Genomic DNA, 22,159 nt, shown 5'->3' with positions numbered 1-22,159 from the left:
TGTCAGAGAAAATTACACATAAGGGAGAAAACTAAGGTGGCCAAGGAAAATTATAAATGTTAGAGAAAATTAGACACTGAAAATTAAATGTCAAAGTACTAATTGTTTTCTTGTGGAATACATTTAGCCACAAAAATTTTCCATTCCCATAGAAAATAACTAAAGCAACATAAACATGCTAGAGAAATTTTTAAAAATTGCTAAAAATTACATATAGCTGTAAAATATAGCCAGAGAAAATTCAAGAAAGAATCATAAACCTATCAAGCACAGAAAATGAAAATATCAGAGAAAATTACACATTCTAGAGAAAATTTCCAGTCTATAATATTAGAATGCCAGAGAAAATTAAACATGGTAGAGACACACAAGGGAGAAAAGTGATGTGGCCAGAGAAAATTATAAATGCCGGAGAAACTTAGACATAGACAAGAGAGTAATATTACATATAGATGTAAAATATAACCAGAGAAAATTCAAAAAAAAAAAGCATAAATTTAGCAGGCACAGAAATAAAAATGCCTGAGAACATTCCAGAGAAAAATAGACATTCCAAAGAAATTTACAAAGCAGATAAATTTACGGACAAAATGACACAAACATGTTCAAGAATAAGATCAAAACACAGAGAAATAACTCTTTTCAAAATAAACATGCCAGAGAAACTTCAAAGAAGAAACATACATCAAGCAAATACCAGAGAAATTTATAGATAAGATCACACAAACATATTTAAGAATAAGTTCAAAACACAGAGAAATAACTTTTTTCAAATTCATGTAGCTTTTTATTACGAAATTGAAACCCTAATTAATGGAAGGTTAATATAAAATGCAATTAACTGTGTTTCTAGAGAAAAACTAGTGGGATTGTAGAAAAACTTACTAGAGTTAGGATGAAACGCTAATTACGAACTGAAATGCCCTGAGATGATGATGCTATGTGACGAAGATGAACTGAGATGACAATGAACAGTGAAAACGGGGTCAGAGAAATTTGTGAGGAAGGAATGGGAATGATTTTTACAGAAGATAATGAAACTTTAATGTCGATGGTGAAGATGATATTGAAACCCTAATTCTGCTATTCTCTTGGTCGTGAAGATGGTTGGATGTTTTGTTTGGATCGGAACTCAGTCGTCGGAATGCAATTCATTTCTGTGTTGATTTGTGAAGGATATTTTGGTCCACGAAATAATTAAAAATGTACGCCATATAGTTCAGGGACCTGATGCATCACCCATTTTTTTGGTGTCTTTTATTCTTTAAATTACTATTATTAGGGACCTTAAAAAAAAACTCCCCTAAAAATAAATGTGAGAGAGATTTGAAAATTGAGATCACATTTTAGAAAATTGAATTTTTTATTTTTATATTTTAAATGCACCTAACCTAGATACACTTCAAATTGAAATATATATAGAAAAAATTTATAAAAAATTCATTAAATACAAAAAAAAGAGTATTTTTTTTGTATTGAATTTTTTAAATATCTTTTCACAAATATATATATATATATATATATTTTACTTTTTAGATGGGTTTAGAAAGTAAAAAATTTATTTAAAATATCTAAAAAATTCACTAAAAATAAAAAATATATATATAAAAAATAAAAAACTCGATTTTATGAAAATCACTCAAAACCAAACAAGGTGATTCTTTTTTATTTTACCTTGCTTGGTTAGCAAGTGAAGCTTCGATGCTTTTTTTTTCATGTATTGTTGGCGTACCAAGCAAGGTGATTCTTTTCTAGTATGGAGGGCCTAAGAAATATCTCCTTTTATTTTACCTTTCTTGGTTAGCAAGTGAAACTTCGATGCCATATTTATTTATTGTTGCTGTTTTTTCTTTTGTTTTGAATCCTTTTCATTGCAAGTTTTTATTCTTGAATTGTGTATACATTTAAAGTGTGCAATGACAATTGAATGATTGTATTATATGGTGCATGTGTAAATGAATCTGAACTATAAATTGATACTTCTCCATACATTTTTGAGTAAAATACCAAAAAAATTATGAATTTATAATATTGTTATTTTATTGTCATTCTTTGGACAAAGAACTACTTTCAATTGGGTTTTCTTAACTTCTTGTAATTTTAATTTGTAGGTATAGAATTAGTGGTTTTTTGAGGCAAGCCATAATTAATTTCTCTTTAAAATATGGGTTCTTTTTTTTTTTTTTTTTGTCTTCTAGTCATAGAAAAGAAAAGAAAAGAAAAGAAAAAAAACAAATGGAATTTATTGATAGAGCAATACAATATGGGTTTACACTAAAGTTTGACTCTCTTGGGAAATTAAAAAAAAAAATTATAGTTTAACCATTGTAATAAAATAAATTTTGAATTTTATTAATTTAAATTCTATTTTTTAAAATTTATTTTCAATTTTGAACCATACGCTTATTTCTATCAAATAAAACAGATGGAGAAATATCATCTAAAATCTTTTTGATTTATTTTATTTGTTTATTTATATGAGCAATTTTTTTTATATATATTTTATTTTGGGTAAATTTCACTTTATTCTTTTGTTGTTTGCCCTATGTTCAAATCATTCCTATCATTTGAAAACAATCACATAATTTCTTGTGGTTTGTGAATTGAAATGCGCCGTTAGACATTTTGTCTAAGTTAACAACAAGTCTAAAACAAATGCCAACGCATAAGGAGTTATGTGTTTATTTCTAAATTTTAGCTGGTAAATTACACATGGAATAATGTACATGTAGTTAAAGTAAATTTTGCCACAAAATAAATAAATAAAAAAAAATACTTATGATTTGCACAATGAGATTAGTTACATATAAGGTATTTTAATTTTAAAAATACTTAAATATATTTTAATTTTTTAAAAGAAATAGAAGAAAAATAGATTCTCTAGATGAAAATTTTAAGAAACAAGATGTGAAAATTTGAAATTTTAGTTATAAATAACTCCTTATATAAACACATGCAATTTTTTAATTAAAAGGCTAGTTTAGATTGTATAACAAAATTAACTTTTTTTTTATTTTTTATTTTCCACTACTTTTATGCCAAGCAAACTTTTAAAATGTTAGGTTTTTTTGTGTGCGTGTGTCTTTCTTTCACTTTCTATCAATTTGATCCTAAAAAATAGAGTTTAAGATTGTATTTGTTTGGAAGATTTGATGAGAAAAATGAAAAGAAAAAAGGAAACATAATATCACTTTTTGTTTGGTTATAATGAAAAAAACAGGGGAAAAGAAAATGTAATATCTCTTTTTGTCTTTTGGGTTAATCTTGGCTTTTTTCTTTCCCCATTGCCCAACTCAATGAAACATAACTTGAAATTTGAATTCTATCAATTTGGTCTCATTTTGTTTCTATTTCCTTTTCTTTTTCATTTCACTCATCAAATTTGTTGGAGCATATGAAGGTACAGTCCCACATTGGATAAAGAGTAAAAGATATGAATCTTAATATACATTGGATGAACTCTCTACTTACAAACTTAAGCTTTTAAGTGGATATACGTTCCAAACAATATATCTTGGGCCTTGATATGATATTCTCTCTTAAAGGAGAGGTCTTGGGTTCCATCTTAGGAGTAGAATGGGAAAGCAACAATTTTTTGTAAGGTGTATAGGCGTGAGTTTCAACTCTCCCGTGATGCTAATTTAACAATTAACTACTGACTTTTCCTGATTAAAAAAAAAAAAAATCCTTCAACCAAACACCAAGAATAAAGTAAAATTTAGCCATTTATTAAATCTTGATTTCTGGACTCTACTTATATTGCTTTTCTTATTGTGTTCTTTTCTTTTTTGTCTATGAGGGAATAAAGTGAAATTTAGGCATTTATTAAATTTTGGTTTCTTTACTTTATATTGCTTTTCTTATTGTGTTGTTTTGTTTTTTTGTCTGTGTGGGTGTCTCTCACCCCCCCCCCCCCCCTCTTCTCTTTTTCTTTTTTTTTTTTTGTAATTAATACGCTTGCTGTCGATTATAAATTGAGTTTTCTTCCAATCATTTATCAACTTCTTTTCTTCTCTCATCATAAAGAAGCCTCTTTTTAGCTGACGCAATATTAGTGAGGCGACTGATCAAGAAGTCTCAACAAGTAAGTTTTATGATTCAAATATTACGTAATTTTATTGTTAAGGGTGCTGTTATTTATGATTTAAAAATAAAAATTACATAACATTATTCGATAATTTGTGATTTAGAAATATGTGGATAAAAAATTTATAATATTATCATAAAAATATATTTGATATATATATATATATATATATTCAAAGTCATATGGTATCTATGTGCAAGTGTTTGTCAAAAATATATATAGGGTCTATGTAGTTCCTGAATTATTGATTGACTCTATTTAGTCCATAAAATATATAAATTAAAGTCGATTTAATCTCTAAATTATTGATTGTATGCATTAAGTTCCTAAAATATTTAATTCAAATCTATTTACTCTCTGAAAAGATTGCAAAAATTAAATATATACTCATAAGTATTATAAATTAGTAAAATACCGTACCTAATCAAGATTTTATTACAGAAAAAATTTAAAATTTTATTTTGTCTTTAAAAAGTATGTTATTTTGTTGTGTGTTTAAATTAATATTAGAGTTTGGTTTCTCAGTCTTACAAATAAAATTATGAGTATTAGATATACCAAAAAAGTAGTTTTAGATAATTTAAATAAGGGCATAATTCATTTTATCTCCTTGTGGTATGACTTTTTTTTTTTTTTTTTTTGATCAGCAAAGAAAAGGAAATTTATTGATGAATCAGAAAACTATTACATCAATAAAAGATAGAGAAGGATGAGTGCAACAAGCATCATAGTGAACCTAATCAATCCCAATTAGGTTGGCACCAATAAGAACACCCAATCATATATTAGCACATCATCACGAGTTGGTGAGAAACCAACCACAAACACCAAAACAACCACACCCAAAAAAACTAACCAAACCTGAAACAGACCAAGCACCCCACACTATCAAACAACAAAAAACTAAGGAAATGCGTAGACCAAAACCCAGAGTAATTGCTCCTTGTGGTATGACTTATTAGCACATTATCCTCCTGTCTTTTAAAAATAGTCATATACCCTCTACGTAGTTTTAGACTAAAGTGCAACCGTTAACTATAGATGTGAAATGACTATAATTCCTTCAAACCCTAAATTTTATTTTATTTTTTCTTTTTCTCTCATCTCTCATACACATAATTTATAGGGAAAATTAGTGAAATATCTTTCTGCGACTTTGTGTAGTATGAAAAGTCCAAGATATTTTTTTTTTTATATTAGCTAAGGTCCTTCGATGATATTTCTCTCTGATCATATTAGAGAAGTCAAATAAATTTCTCTGTGAAAATGAAATTTTTCTGTGTTGGGGTTGAAATTTCTAAGTCGGGCACAAATTTCTCTGAGTCGATATTTTCCTGTGAAAATATTGAAGGACCACAACTACTATGAAAATATTATATATCTTTTATCTTATAAAATCTTAATATCAGAAATCTTAAAAAAAATTCTCTAATTTATAATGTCTACTATTAATTCAATTAATCACAATTAATTATAAATTCTTAATTATTTATTGTAATTCCTAAATTTTTATTCTAATTTTAATTTAATTATATTTTAGCTCACAAATAATCCTAAATATTTCACTATTTATTGTAATTACTAACTTTTTAATGTAATTTTAAGTTAATTATATTTTAGATCACAATTAATCCTAAATTCGTCATTATTTATTATAATTTCTAACATGTTAATCTAATTTTAATTTAATTATATTTTAGATCAATTGTTAATTCCTATTTATTTTATATTTTAATTTAATTTAACACTCCCCATAAGCCAAATCCACCGCTGAAGTCTCTCTTCTACTTCACTTTCCCTAAGATCCACCACCTCTGACCTTTTCCTACTACCCCTTTCCTCAGATCAACTCTGGTGACCCTTCCTGCCACCTGTTTCATCAAATCTGCGCCCTCTGCCTTGCTCACCAACCACTCCATCAGATCCATAAATTTATGTGAAAAATGCGTTCGAATTCTAATTCTTTAATTTTAAAGTTAATTTTAATAAATTGACAGTGGACCTTATCTATTGTAATGTGATGTTTTAATTTTGATTTTTTATTTTTTTATTTTTTTTTGTCATATCATTAATATTTTATTAATATACCAAAATTAATATTCTGAATCATTACTGAATTTATATATACAATCGCGATTGGGAGTCCGAATCTGAGCTCTCCCGAATGCCCCGAATTCCTTTTTTTTTTTTTTTTTTTTTTCAGCAGAAGAAGGAAGAAGAAGGAGGAGGAGGAGGAGGAGGAAGGAGGAGGAGGGGACTGGAGGGGGCATACTCACAGGGGGAGGAGAGGCGGAGGCAAGGCTGGAGGCGGCGGTCGGAGGCTGCGACGAGCTCGGCTGGGCCGACGACCGGCGACCGGCGACCTCTCTTCTCTCTCTCTCTCTTTCTCTCTTCTCTTTCTCTCCCTCTCCCTCTCTGGTTCAGACTGAAAATGGAAGAAGAAGAAGAAAAAATAAATAAATAAAAATAATGCCCAAAACGACGTCGTTTTGGGCATTAGGGACATTCGGGGCGCGAGAATCTGGGGAAAAAAACATTTCTCTTATACATATATGTATATATTGATGAACAAAAAATGAGTGACTTGACCATATGTTATAAAGTACTGAAAGTATGTTTGATTTATAAAGTAAAACATAATTTAGGCTAAGTTTGAGAAGTGTAAAAAAAGTTAAAAAGTCAAAAAGTTACTCAGAAAGTTAAAAAGTTATCACTATTCACCAAAAGTCAAAAATTACGGTTGCACAACTCTCAATCATAATTTTTTCCTACACACCAATTCATACAATTTTTTAATATACATTTTTTTATAAAAAGTCAAAAAGTTAACCCAAACATCCATATTTTTTCCCTCAACTTTTTAGTCCAAAAAGACAAAAAGTGCACTTATTTAGGATACCCCAAACAACTCCTTAATTATAGTAATATCTAATATTCAAATGCTGTTTCATGAATCCCAATAAGTTCATTTTATTTACAAATAATTAAAATGTGAATTTGTTTTAACTTCTTAAAAAATAGAAATTCAAATAATATAGGATAAATTACAAATACACCATTTGAGGTCTGATTAAAATACGAATCGTCCTTGTGATTTTGGAAATTACATTCTACCCCCTGAGATTTCTAATTTCATAACAAATCGCCATTTTTATTAATAAATCAGTCAATAAACAGCTTTTAATGATATTAGAAATATATTTCGATTAATAATTTAGGTAATTTTATTATTGTATAGGAGAGCAATTATGAATTTTATTTTTTATTTAATTCTGTTAAATAAAAAATCCTAACAATGAGGTATTTGTAATTTTTCAAACCACATAGAATAATTTGTACTTTAAGCAAACCTCAAGGGATGTATTTGTAATTTACCCAATAATATATGCATTAATTAAAATAATAAATTTTACATTATTTATGTAGTGTGAAATAGGTCTTATATTAAAATATTATAAGATGTTATCTAATATTGATTTTAGAAATATTATTTCTTTTTAGGTATTCTATTAATAAAAATCAGTTTTTTTTCCTGTTAAGTTTTTTAATTATATCTTAACAATTTTGGGGTCTTGTTTAATATTATATAGAATTGGAATACTGTTAATTGGAATTGCTTGTTGCATATGCTTTCTAGTTTTGGCTTTGGTTCAAGATGGATTCGATGGATGAAGGAGTGCATGGAATCCGCTAGAATTTCCATTTTGGTGAACGGCTCCCCTTCCGCTGAGTTCTGTCCACAAAAAGGGTTAAGACAGGGTGATCCTTTGTCCCCGTTCTTGTTCAATGTTGTTGCTGAAGGTCTGCATATTCTGCTGTCAAGGGCCAAGGGGTTGGGGTTTATAAGAGGTGTGGTCGTGGGTAATAGAGCTGTGAATGTGTCCCATCTCCAGTTCGCTGATGATACTATTATATTCTGTGAGGCTGAGTGGTCAGAAATCATGACAATCAAACGAATTTTACGGTGTTTTGAAGTGGTATCGGGGCTGAAGATAAATTTTCATAAGAGTTTGATTTGTGGAGACGGAGTGGAGAGTGGGTTGGTGGAGGAGTTTGCAGAAACACTTAACTGTTTGAGTCACAAATTACCTTTAAAATATCTTGGAATGCCTCTTGGTGCTAATCCTCGCAGGAAACAAACATGGCAGCCTGTTGTGGATCGAGTTAAAAAGAAACTATCTGGGTGGAAAGGTAGGCTGTTGTCATATGCTGGAAGGGTCACACTTATTAAATCTGTCTTGTCTTCCTTGCCTGTTTATTATATGTCTTTGTTTAAGATTCCAGAGTGTGTTGCTAAACAACTTGATAAGATTCAAGCTAGGTTCTTGTGGGGAGGGGATGAATCTAAACGGAAAATACATTTGTTAAAATGGAAAGAGGTGCAGCTGAATAAGAAGCAGGGTGGCCTTGGAATAAGAGATATCAGGTTGTTAAATTCATGCTTGCTTCTCAAGTGGTGGTGGAGATATGCTCTTGAAAATGATGCTCTGTGGAAATCTGTGATTTGTGCTAAATATGGGATATCGGGGGGCCGATGGTTTCCTCCAGTGCAGGATTTGTGTTCAGTTTCTTCTATTTGGAAAGATGTTCTTGATGTGTCATGTTTAAACCCTTATTTGTATAACTTTTTTCGGGAAAATGTGGAGATTAGGATTGGTGATGGTTGTAGGGTAAATTTTTTGGAAGATACTTGGTTGGGATCATTAAGTCTCAAAGCCCAATTTCCAAGGCTATATCAACTGAATGTAGATAAGGAGATAAGTTTGAAGGATCTGATATATCGCAGAATTAGTAATAATTATTGGTGTTTCAATTTCAGAAGGCCTCTTTTCGAATGGGAAGAAGAAGAGATGATTAGGTTGCAAAGTCTGCTGGGTGTAGGTCCTAGCCTTGATGTTAATCAAAGGGATTCAATTCGGTGGAAGGCTGAGCAGTCAGGAACCTTTAAAGTTGGCTCTGTGTATAATTGGTGCCAAAACAGAGTTGGGCCTGCCTTAGGTAATTATGAGCTGGTCTGGAATAATTTTGCTCCTCCTAAGGCCAAATTCATTTCTTGGCTTGCATGGAGGGGTAGGTTGAAAACATCTGATTTTCTAAGTAGAGTGGGAGTTTTGAGAGGTTCGAGGAGTCTATGTTGCGTGCTGTGTAAAGTTGAGGAGGAGACTTGTAATCATCTTCTTTTGTCTTGTAACTTTGTGTGGCGTGTGTGGTCTAACATCATGGCATGGTGGGAAATCCAATGGGTGTCTCCAGGTTCTTTCGAAGGCTTGATGAACTGGTGGTTGGGATGGAGGCTCAAGAAAAAGGTAAAGGAGGTTTGGTGGGTTGTTTTTATTTCGGTCGTTTGGTCTTTGTGGAAATATAGGAATGACTGTGTTTTTAATAATGTTAATCCTGATGCTGATGCTTTGTCTGAGCTTATTAAAATTAGAGTGGCCATGTGGTTCAAAATTTATGATTCGGGGTGTTGCTTCTCCATCCAAGAGATAGTGTCAAATATAAAATGGGTGAGACATATGTCTTAAGTTCAGAGGAGGCTTTGCTGTTATTGTGTCAAGGTGGGCTGTTGGGATGCTCCTGCTCAGATTTGAAGTGAAAGTTTATTTTCTGGGGTGGTGTTGCTGATTTGGGTTGTAACTCCCTTCACTGTTAATGTTTTCAGCTACTAGTATGGCATTTGGAGGTGCTCAGGTCTGCTAAATGGGGCTCAGGGTGATGAAATGGTGCTCAGGGGAGTTAAATTGGGAGTTGTTGCTGTCAATAATGGTCTTGTACTAATATGCTAATTGTTGAACTGATATTTTGTGTTTGTGATGATGGTGAATTTTGTTTTGTGAGGATTTGGGAGTTGGTGGTTAAGCATACTTGCTGCTATTCAGCTCGAAGGTGTAGTAGTGGTGAAGTTGGGTTATGCAATAGTAGGTTGAACTAATAGGTTGTGCTGCACTGATGCTCATTCGATGGAATGTGCTCTGTTGTTTCAGTTGGCTGATGTTGATCTATCTGAGCATGTTGGACCTGATCTGCTGTAGTGTAGCAAGCTGAAAATGAGTAATTTTGTGCTGAACTGTTGTAGTACTTCTGGAGCAGTTTGTTCTAACAGTTGCTGCCTTGGATTTGTTTGTCTTGGCCTTTGAAAGAAGGAGTGCTGCTGGTCTGTTTTGCTGTCCTATGGTTCTGTTCTGGCTACCTTGCGTGTTAATTTCTTAGTGTTGCTAGAAGAGTGCAACAGTTTTGGGCTACAAAAGTTGTATAGAAGTCTTGGTTTTGGTTTGTTGCTGGTGTCTGTCTGCTGCTGCTGGCTATCTTGGGTGTTTATTTCTTTAGTGTTGCTAGGAGAGTGCAACAGTTTTGGGCTACAAATTGATGCAACTTTGGGTTACAAATTGGCAGTTTTGGAAGGCTGTGTGTTTGGGTGATTTTTTTATTTCTTTTGTTTTTGTTTCTTTGTTTTGGATTGGTTTCTCGCCAATCTGTGGGTTTAGTGCTAGCAGATGATTGTGCTTCCTCCTTGATGCCAACCTAGTTGGGATTGTGGAGTGTTAGCTTTGATGCTTTTTGCACTTCCCTCCTTTATGGTTGTATTTTGTTGCTTGTTTTTGCTCTTTTCATCAATAAAGTTTCTTTTCTTTGCTGATCAAAAAAAAATATTATATAGAATTTAAGAATTTTGTTCAACATTGCTAAAATATGCATGAGTGTTTGTTAATTTACATGCAAAATTTTAGGGAGGCGAATTAAATTTATTATTGAATAGATAAGGTAACTTAGGGGCTATCATGGCATTTAAATCTTATAATGTATGACATCGGCGAATTTTGTTTAATAGAGGATTAACCATGGGGAATCTTGATAATAATTTGAAAAGTAAGGTTGATTAGTGTTATTATTAAAATCACAAGGGAGGTTTTTGAAATTATACTAAACCTCAAGGGATGTAAGTGTAATTTATCCTTATTTTTCAATTTTTTTTGATATAAGAGTATTCAACATTGAAAATTATATTTTATTGTCTTGTTCATTGTCTTTTAGAAAACTTATGTCTGAATTTGCATTTTAATTCATATTTCATAGCAAAGAAAACCAAGTTGAGAAAGAAATGCAATTTGCCTTGTTGATTAATTGTAGATCTGATTTAACTGAAGGCATGAAAATTTGTACTATTATTTTTGACATATGGTCTGGAAAATTTGTGTGCACAGACATAGAGCATGTCAGAGACAAGTGCCGACCTTATGCTCGATATTGATAAAAAGCTTGATGAGTTACCTCCTATACCATCTGAACGTTGCATCTTTCGAGTACATGATCTACTACGCAATGAAAATGAAAAAGCTTATAAACCAAGCGTAGTTGCTATTGGTCCTTATCACCATGGTAAGGATAATCTGCAACCAATGGAAGAGCACAAATTACGCTACTTGCAACAGCTTCTTCAACGAAGAAATGAAACCAGTGTGGAAAGATACATCGCGGCGATGCAAGAATCTGAACAAAGAGCACGCAAGTTTTATGCAGAACCCATTAGCCTTGATTCAAATGCGTTTGTTAAAATGATGGTTCTTGACAGTTGCTTCATCGTTGAGTTGCTTCGCAAGTATGCGATGAAATCCCCGATAGACCCGAACGACTGCATTTTTCTGCTTGACCATATTGGACTTGGCACACGCCGTGATTTAATGTTATTTGAAAATCAACATGACCAAAAATTCTAGTGACTCTGACTCACTAGACAACCTCGTTGGCATGTTTGTTAGCTTTTTTGATCCGATACCACCAGGTAAACTTTTACAAGCTCCTGATGAAAATCCAAGAGAAGATGACATCAAACATCTTCTAGGCCTGTTGCATTATTGTGTAGGACAATCTTCACTGTATTTAAATAGATTAAATTCTGTTGTGTACAAAACAACAACAAGAATAAAAGAAATAGATAAAAGGAGAGAATTTGTTTGATTACAAAAATCAAACTCGAATAAAAAATAAAAACAGATTTTATTTTGTTACAAAAACAAAATTAAAATCTGATTTAAATAAATAAAAACAACACTGAAAATAAATTAAATAACTTACTTGATTTAATTTCTTCGAATTATTTTCTGATCAAGTCCAGTGTTTGACACTGTGTCCTTAAGACAGATTCGTCCTCTCCACGGTGCTTTCAGAATTTGGACGTCTATCTCCCAGGATAAAATGATCTACTACAAACAATAGCAGCACTACAAATTGTTTGCCTTACGAACACACTAAGTGTTTATACTCTCTCTGACAAGAAAATAATGCAGCAAAATGAAGAGGAAGTTTGCAGAATTATGAAGAACGAAAATTAGAGTTACAAAATCCAAATGAGGGTGGTCCTATTTATAGATGTGAAGGTGACTCTTTGTTTTGAATTGAACAGGTATCATACCTGTTGGGTTTTGAATTCAAACAGATTTGAATCAATTCAAACAGATAGTAAAACGGGAAGGGCCCTGTTTGGGTGTGCATTAATTCCAAAACAGTTTATTTCTGTTTGAAAACGGGAAAGGCTCTGTTTGGATGTACACTAATTCCAAAACAGTTTATTTCTGTTTGAAAACGGGAAGGGCCCTGTTTGGATGTACAAAAAATCCAAACCAATTTAATTTGAATTCTGGATTTTATTTTAATAAAAAATAAAATTAAATTCAAATGTTTTTGGCCCAAAAAGATTAGAAGCCCAACCCAACCACACACCACGCACCCGCGCCCAAGCCCAGGCCCAGCCCGCCCGACCGGACGGACGGCGGCGGCGGCGCGCGCGCGTGTGTGGTGATTTTTGGGTCCAATGGGTCTAGCCCATTTTGCCCATAACCTCTCCCTCTAAAACACTTGGGTACCCCTTGGGGCACACCCCAAGTATCAAACCCAAGCCTTATAAACCCTTTCAAAACTTCCCACCAAATCAATGTGGGACAAGCCAATACAACCTTAAGGAATTTCCACCAAAACTCCATTTCCATGGAGCACCCTTTGGCTTCAATTTCCCATTCACTCGGTAATGGTTTTGATCAACCAAATATACCACGTGAATCACAACGCGGCATAGAATGCGTTACCACTTTGACCTGAGTAAATCGACACTCGGGGCCCACCTAAAAAATAGACCGAACTTAGGAAAAAATTTTGGTTTTATCCAGAATTTTATAACCATTTCCAACAATCCCCCACATGAATGGAATTTGATGACAACGGAAATGCAACAATATGCAGACTTTAACGAAAGAGTATAAGTCGAAAATATCTTGCATCAGGATAGGTAGTTTTCGGCTTTGAACCTTCCCTAGTGATAACCTATCGGACTTACTGGCTAACCAATGGACGCGATGCCTTGAATTGTTCAGCCGTTTGTGTAAGCCAAGACAATAGATTTCACACAAAATATCTTCTAACACATCGTGGTTCTCACTGTTGTGTTCATTTTGGCCTTGAACGCGCCTGGTTTTCATAAGTGTTTCTAGAGAATTTAGCCTTTTCATTCTCATAGAACCGGCCCCAGTTCAACACTCATATAGGTGATTCTTATTGTGAGTATCTCTTTATACTCGTCTTGATTTTATGCCTTAATCAAGATATAAGTAATCATTAAAAGCAAAGCTTATCCTTATACCCCTGCAGACAACATATGTTGCAGATATCACTCTCACCATAGGAATGGGTAGGAATTTTAATCCCTTGGTGATTTCTGGCGAGCCATACATAACTTAGTTGTCCCTTTGAACTTAGTTCTTGGGATCTCCAGTCATATAAGTAGGGTTACCATTATGACGACTCTTATGTAATAGGCTTTAATCCCATCCCCTTTGATGAACTATACACTAGCTCTTTTGTCAAACCTTTTGTTAACGGATCCGCAATATTCTCTTTAGATTTTATATAATCTATTGAGATTATTCCGTTTGACAACAATTGCCTTACGGTATTATGTCGACGACATATATGTCGTGACTTACCGTTATACATGTGATTCTGTGCCCTGCCCATTGCAGATTGACTATCACAATGAATGCAAATAGCTGGCACAGGTTTTGGCCACATTGGAATGTCTTCTAAGAAGTGACGAAGCCATTCTGCTTCTTCACCTGCTTTGTCTAAAGCAATGAACTCGGATTCCATTGTGGATCGTGCGATGCAAGTTTGTTTCGTGGACTTCCAAGAAACAGCAGCGCCTCCTAGAGTAAAGACATATCCACTAGTGGATTTTGAATCTTTAGTATCCGATATCCAATTGGCATCACAATAACCTTCAAGTACTGCTGGATATCGAGTAAAGTTCAAACCATGATCACGAGTAAATCTTAGATATCTAAGAACTCGAATGATCGCTTTCCAATGGTCTTCTCCAGGGTTACTAGTGTACCTACTCAATTTACTGATAGCATAAGCTATATCAGGACGAGTACAATTCATTAGGTACATTAGGCTTCCAATGATTTGGGAGTATTTTAACTGAGACACTGCATCACCTTTATTTTTTGATAAATAAAGACTGATATCTACAGGTGTTCTAGCTAAATTCAAATCATCCTTGATAAATTTATCAAGGATTTTCTCAATATAATGAGATTGAGATAATGCATATCCGTCAGATGTTTTAGTAATTTCCATTCCTAATATAACATCTGCGACCCCCATATCTTTCATATCAAATCTTTTGTTAAGCATCTTCTTAGTTGATTTGATCATGTTTTGACTGCTTCCGATGATAAGCATGTCATCCACATAAAGACAAACTATGACATATCCTAGGTCAGTGTTTTTAACATAGACGCATTTGTCACATTCGTTTATCTTAAACCCATTAGTAAGCATTGCATGATCAAATTTTTCATGCCATTGCTTAGGTGCTTGTTTTAATCCATAAAGGGATTTTACAAGTCGACAAACTTTCTTTTCTTGCCCTGATACTACAAACCCTTCGGGTTGTTCCATATAGATCTTTTCATTTAGATCACCGTTTAAGAAAGCTGTCTTAACATCCATTTGATGTATTTCTAAATTAAACAACGCTGCTATAGAAATAAGCATGCGAATGGATGTTATTCTTGTCACAGGGGAATATGTGTCAAAATAGTCCAGACCTTCCTTTTGTCTGTAACCTTTAACAACAAGTCTTGCTTTATACTTGTCAATTGAACCATCTGCTTTCATTTTTCTCTTGAATATCCATTTATATCCAAGAGGTTTAGAACCTGGTGGAAGATCCACCAATCCCAAGTATGATTTTGCATAATGGATTCAATTTCATTATTAACAGCCTCTTTCCACAAAGGTGCTTCAGGACCTGTCATTGCTGCCTTAAAGCTTTGAGGTTCATTTTCTAACAAGTATGTCAGAAAATCTGGACCAAAGGATTTTGATGTTTTTGCTCTCTTACTCCGTCTTGGTTCATCATTAGTTAAATCCTGTTGGTTGAGACTATTACTAGTCTCTTGTGTTTGATTGTCATTAGTCTCTTGACTTTGTGTACAATCATAAGTTCTTTTCTGTGAACTTAATTCATGTCCTTTCTTGTAAAGAAAGACATGTTCAAAAAACACAGCATTCCTTGACTCTATAATAGTGTTCACATTTATATCAGGTATATCTGATTTATAAGTCAGAAACCGATATGCACTACTATTCTGAGCATAACCAATAAACACACAATCTACTGTTTTTGGTCCTATCTTAGTCTTTTTAGGAACAGGTACTTCAACTTTTGCCAAACACCCCCACACTTTTAAGTATTTGTAGGAAGGTGGTCGACCTTTCCACAATTCATAAGGAATGCTTTTGGTTTTCTTGTGGGGTATTCTATTAAGAACATAATTAGCAGACAATATTGCTTCCCCCCACAAGTTCTGTGGTAAGCCTGAACTTAGTAACATGGCATTCATCATTTCTTTTAGGGTTCTATTCTTCCTTTCAGCAATTTCATTTTGCTGTGGAGAATAAGGGGCTGTAGTATGGTGAATAAGGCCATGTTGTGCACAAAATTCATTTAATGGTGCATCATATTCACCACCCCTATCACTTCTGATATAAATCAATGAATTTTAAAACAAATTCAAGGAAAAACCAAAATAATTATGACTACTCAAGTCAGAATTAATGTTTTGACAAAATCATATCCTCATAAAAATTTTTGCCTAAGAATCAAACAATTCAAAAACCCATTTGATTGTATACATTCTTGCAACTCAATAACAAATAAATGTCACTGTCATAAAAATATTTGTGACAGAAGAAAATTAAATTATCTCAACTAATGCAAGAGATACACCCCCATATTAATAAAATGGTTCATGGTTTAACAAATTCTACTACGCAAGTAAAATAATGTCAGAAAATCTGGACCAAAGGATTTTGATGTTTTTGCTCTCTTACTCCGTCTTGGTTCATCATTAGTTAAATCCTGTTGGTTGAGACTATTACTAGTCTCTTGTGTTTGATTGTCATTAGTCTCTTGACTTTGTGTACAATCATAAGTTCTTTTCTGTGAACTTAATTCATGTCCTTTCTTGTAAAGAAAGACATGTTCAAAAAACACAGCATTCCTTGACTCTATAATAGTGTTCACATTTATATCAGGTATATCTGATTTATAAGTCAGAAACCGATATGCACTACTATTCTGAGCATAACCAATAAACACACAATCTACTGTTTTTGGTCCTATCTTAGTCTTTTTAGGAACAGGTACTTCAACTTTTGCCAAACACCCCCACACTTTTAAGTATTTGTAGGAAGGTGGTCGACCTTTCCACAATTCATAAGGAATGCTTTTGGTTTTCTTGTGGGGTATTCTATTAAGAACATAATTAGCAGACAATATTGCTTCCCCCCACAAGTTCTGTGGTAAGCCTGAACTTAGTAACATGGCATTCATCATTTCTTTTAGGGTTCTATTCTTCCTTTCAGCAATTTCATTTTGCTGTGGAGAATAAGGGGCTGTAGTATGGTGAATAAGGCCATGTTGTGCACAAAATTCATTTAATGGTGCATCATATTCACCACCCCTATCACTTCTGATATAAATCAATGAATTTTAAAACAAATTCAAGGAAAAACCAAAATAATTATGACTACTCAAGTCAGAATTAATGTTTTGACAAAATCATATCCTCATAAAAATTTTTGCCTAAGAATCAAACAATTCAAAAACCCATTTGATTGTATACATTCTTGCAACTCAATAACAAATAAATGTCACTGTCATAAAAATATTTGTGACAGAAGAAAATTAAATTATCTCAACTAATGCAAGAGATACACCCCCATATTAATAAAATGGTTCATGGTTTAACAAATTCTACTACGCAAGTAAAATAATTATTAATGACATCTTATGTCACATAATTCAATAATCAACATAAAAGATTTCTTAAATTACTTCCCAATTAAACAGACCGATATAATTACATACATCTTCATGTTTAAATTTCTCTGGTGTTTAAACACCCATTCAAAATTGATTAGAAATATTCAAATTAACCTGTTTATGTCCAATGTCGACATAACAATTTATCATTCCAAATCACTTGAAATTATTGTTAAGAAATAACTTGAGTTGATATCATACATGCATATCAAACGCATCAACTAAAAATAATGAATTAACAAAATAAATTAATCATGCACGATCCTATCACTTGCATCATGAAATAAAAGGATTCTCAAATCATAAATAAAATCCAACGCATTTAAACTTTAAACTTCAAAATGACAAAACATACCTTCATTTAATCAGTTTGATTTGTACATAAATAAATAAATTAAATATGCATTAAAATGTTCTTCTGAATATATATATATATATATATATATATTTTTCGACTCAAGTGCAGAAACAATTCAAGACTATGAATCCACATTGTAATAAACTAAAATTAGTTTGTAAAACTAATATTTTATTTTAGAAACAAATTCTTCCATGTATACTCACGATGAACTATGATAAAGTTAAAATAATTAACACCTTTTCACAAAGGGTTCAAAAATAAGTGGTCTACCAAACGAAACCATAAGTTACTTACAAAAATAACAGATTGTGACCGAGTCACAAAGGTTACATGATTGATTAACAAAATTAATTTTCTAGTTACTAAAACCAGAAAATAAATTACAATACAAAATAATTTTATTTTCCTGGTTACTAAAACTAGTAAAATAAAATACCGAAATAATATCTGATTACAAAAATCAGAAAACCAAACCACAACTTAATTTTCTAGTTACTTAAACCAGAAAATAAATTATAACACAAAATCATTTTATTTTTCTTGTTACTAAAACTAGAAAATAAAATACCACAAAACTATCTGATTACAAAAATCAGAACAAACACAAAATAATTTTCTAGTTACCAAAACCAGAAAATAAATTAAAACACAAATTAATTTTCTAATTACTAAAACCAGAAAATAAATTATAACAACAAAATAATTTTATTTTCCTTGTTACTAAAACTAGAAAAAATAAAATATCAAAAGAATTTTCTGTAATACCAAATAATATTCTGAATTGTTAATGACACCAGTATCGTACTACTAGTTGTTGTCAAAGAAAAGAGACAGTATATTACTACTATCTGTCAAATAGCATAAATCACTATTTGTTTTTCCAACCAGAATATTAATTTGAAAACACAGAAAATTAAATACAATGAAGATACCCAAAAAGGAATCTGTCTTAAGATTGTAGGACAATCTTCACTGTATTTAAATAGATTAAATTCTGTTGTGTACAAAACAACAACAAGAATAAAAGAAATAGATAAAAGGAGAGAATTTGTTTGATTACAAAAATCAAACTCGAATAAAAAATAAATAAATAAAAACAGATTTTATTTTGTTACAAAAACAAAATTAAAATCTGATTTAAATAAATAAAAACAACACTGAAAATAAATTAAATAACTTACTTGATTTAATTTCTTCGAATTATTTTCTGATCAAGTCCAGTGTTTGACACTGTGTCCTTAAGACAGATTCGTCCTCTCCACGGTGCTTTCAGAATTTGGACGTCTATCTCCCAGGATAAAATGATCTACTACAAACAATAGCAGCACTACAAATTGTTTGCCTTACGAACACACTAAGTGTTTATACTCTCTCTGACAAGAAAATAATGCAGCAAAATGAAGAGGAAGTTTGCAGAATTATGAAGAACGAAAATTAGAGTTACAAAATCCAAATGAGGGTGGTCCTATTTATAGATGTGAAGGTGACTCTTTGTTTTGAATTGAACAGGTATCATACCTGTTGGGTTTTGAATTCAAACAGATTTGAATCAATTCAAACAGATAGTAAAACGGGAAGGGCCCTGTTTGGGTGTGCATTAATTCCAAAACAGTTTATTTCTGTTTGAAAACGGGAAAGGCTCTGTTTGGATGTACACTAATTCCAAAACAGTTTATTTCTGTTTGAAAACGGGAAGGGCCCTGTTTGGATGTACAAAAAATCCAAACCAATTTAATTTGAATTCTGGATTTTATTTTAATAAAAAATAAAATTAAATTCAAATGTTTTTGGCCCAAAAAGATTAGAAGCCCAACCCAACCACACACCACGCACCCGCGCCCAAGCCCGCCCGACCGGACGGACGGCGGCGGCGGCGCGCGCGCGTGTGTGGTGATTTTTGGGTCCAATGGGTCTAGCCCATTTTGCCCATAACCTCTCCCTCTAAAACACTTGGGTACCCCTTGGGGCACACCCCAAGTATCAAACCCAAGCCTTATAAACCCTTTCAAAACTTCCCACCAAATCAATGTGGGACAAGCCAATACAACCTTAAGGAATTTCCACCAAAACTCCATTTCCATGGAGCACCCTTTGGCTTCAATTTCCCATTCACTCGGTAATGGTTTTGATCAACCAAATATACCACGTGAATCACAACGCGGCATAGAATGCGTTACCACTTTGACCCGAGTAAATCGACACTCGGGGCCCACCTAAAAAATAGACCGAACTTAGGAAAAAATTTTGGTTTTATCCAGAATTTTATAACCATTTCCAACATATTGTTGTTGCAGTGAATTTCATTCAATGGTACCCCAAAGAAATACTGTTGGAAGAAAAGGTGAGTCCCTAAAATCTGCAAAAGAGCTCCAAGAAGCCGGGATCAAATTCAAGAAGATTGAGGGACGGAATATGTTCAACATAGGGTTTGTAAATCGGACAATGGAAATCCCAACTTTAAAAATTGAGGACGATACAGAGTGTTTTTTCAGAAATTTAATTGCATACGAGCAATACCTTCCTGACACTTCAAGGAATTATTTCACTGCTTATCGCAAGTTTATGGATCGCCTTGTGAACACCTCAGAAGATGTCGAAATACTTACTCACCGTGGAATTATTTTAAACCATTTAGGTGACAATGAAGCGGTTGCGGCTATGATAAACAAGCTCGGCTCCAATGTCATATCATCTAATGTAGGTTACAACGAAGTTTATGACAATGTGAATGAGCATTGCAGGAGGAAATGGAACTTATGGTTGGCGATCTTAAGACGGGATTATTTCAACACTCCATGGGCACTCATCTCGTTTCTTGCTGCTGTTGTGTTGCTTTTGCTCACTGTGTTACAAACCATATTTAGTATTCATCCTGTTGGAAAATATAACTAGATATCTCTGCTTCAAGTCTTGTTTTGTTTCTTGTTATGCCGCTAAATAAAAGAAGCTAGACTATGAGGTAGGTTGGTTGGTTTTGTTACTCGCTCTTGTTTTGGCTCCGCGATTCTTTGTTGAAGAATGGGAGCCTTGTGTGATGGTTTCTTTTCAATAATATCTCTTTCTACTGTTCAACATAAAAAGAACAACAAAAATGTTTTAGACCTCTAAAAAGAGAGTTCTAATGGAACACTAATTTATTTTCTCCTTTCCTATTTTTTGTCTTTTATTTCACTGATTTTTTCTTTTTTTTTTTTTCTTATAGGTGAACAGCTCATTAGAGCTGTACTGTAGCAGCTCTAATTAGAGGTCTAAAGCACTTCCGTAAGAACAAATATGAATATATATATATATATATATATATATATATATATATTTTGACCAATTAGTTGAATGGTTTGGAAATTTCAATCATTTTACTATGGGTTGACACGTGTCAGCCTATTCTTCTTTCGGTATTCTTCTTTCGGAACTCAGTGCCACATAGAATTCAATACATTTAGGCTATGTTTGTTTGGGTGGACATGAGCTTGAGATTGGACTAATAGTCTAATAAAATTATTAATCTGATATTTGGTTAAACAATTAAAGTACGGACTAATTATTTTAAACTTGACTATTAGTTAAGATAGGATACATAATCCAATGGATTCGTAATCCTAGGACTATTAGTCATGGGAATGCTAATCCAGTCTGCCCAAACAAACATAGCCTTAGGGATGTTTGATTAGTGAGATTGATAGTGAGAATTATGACATCAGTATTGGATTAGTTATTTAGTTGGATTAGTGAGGTATATAATTTTCTTTTGTTTATATTTGTTTTGTAATAAATATGATAAAAAAAAATATAATTTCAATTATATGTATCTTTTGCATTATTAATTATCGTATTAAAATATTTATCAATTTTGTTGGACAGAATGACCATTGGAATATAATTTGAATAATAAAATTTACAACTAAACAATAGACTGCAAATCTTATAGATTAATAATACCAATCCTATACTATATTCCGCTAGATCAAACAAGCCAAGGTACAAATTAGGTGCAAATAAAAATACACAAATTATATTCTACAAAAAAAAAAAAAAATACACAAATTTTTTTTAAAAAAATCTAATTTACCATGTTTGGTTCTAGAAAATTTAGTCAACTTTTCAAAAAATTGAATTTTTTTTATTTTTAGTGTTTTTTATTTTATTTTTAGTGAATTTTTTAATATTGTACTCAAAAATTTTATTTTTTTGGATATACCTAATCTAAATACGCTTAAAAATTATAATATTTGTGAAAGAAAAAAAACCAAATACAAATATAAAAAATAAAAAAATTCAATACATTTTCGTATTTTATTATATTAAATGAATTTAAAAATTAATTAAAAAA

General features: G+C 32.3%; 1 protein-coding gene across 1 annotated transcript; it reads left to right on the top strand.

Annotated features, from left to right (window-relative positions):
* The first annotated feature begins 3,946 nt into the window (after positions 1-3,946).
* On the top strand, positions 3,947-20,808 carry LOC114264210 (UPF0481 protein At3g47200). Its single transcript, XM_082880664.1, has 3 exons — positions 3,947-4,084; positions 11,290-11,801; positions 20,121-20,808. The coding sequence occupies exons 2-3, from the start codon at positions 11,299-11,301 to the stop codon at positions 20,722-20,724; spliced, it is 1,107 nt and encodes a 368-aa protein (XP_082736790.1). The 5' UTR covers positions 3,947-4,084; positions 11,290-11,298; the 3' UTR covers positions 20,725-20,808.
* The last annotated feature ends 1,351 nt before the right edge of the window (positions 20,809-22,159 follow it).

Source organism: Camellia sinensis, chromosome 7 (assembly GCF_055761805.1).
Source record: "Camellia sinensis isolate YWXY chromosome 7, ASM5576180v1, whole genome shotgun sequence".
Classification (NCBI taxonomy): domain Eukaryota; kingdom Viridiplantae; phylum Streptophyta; class Magnoliopsida; order Ericales; family Theaceae; genus Camellia; species Camellia sinensis.
This window is presented reverse-complemented; position numbering and strand designations above follow the sequence as displayed.

What these genes read in the sequence shown, in the direction of transcription:
- LOC114264210 (XM_082880664.1), top strand. Translation starts at nt 11,299, where the DNA reads ATGTCAGAGACAAGTGCCGACCTTATGCTCGATATTGATAAAAAGCTT. An exon ending in CAACATGACCAAAAATTCTA is followed by an intron (nt 11,802 to 20,120) that starts GTGACTCTGACT and finishes AACATATTGTTG; the next exon opens with TTGCAGTGAATTTCATTCAA.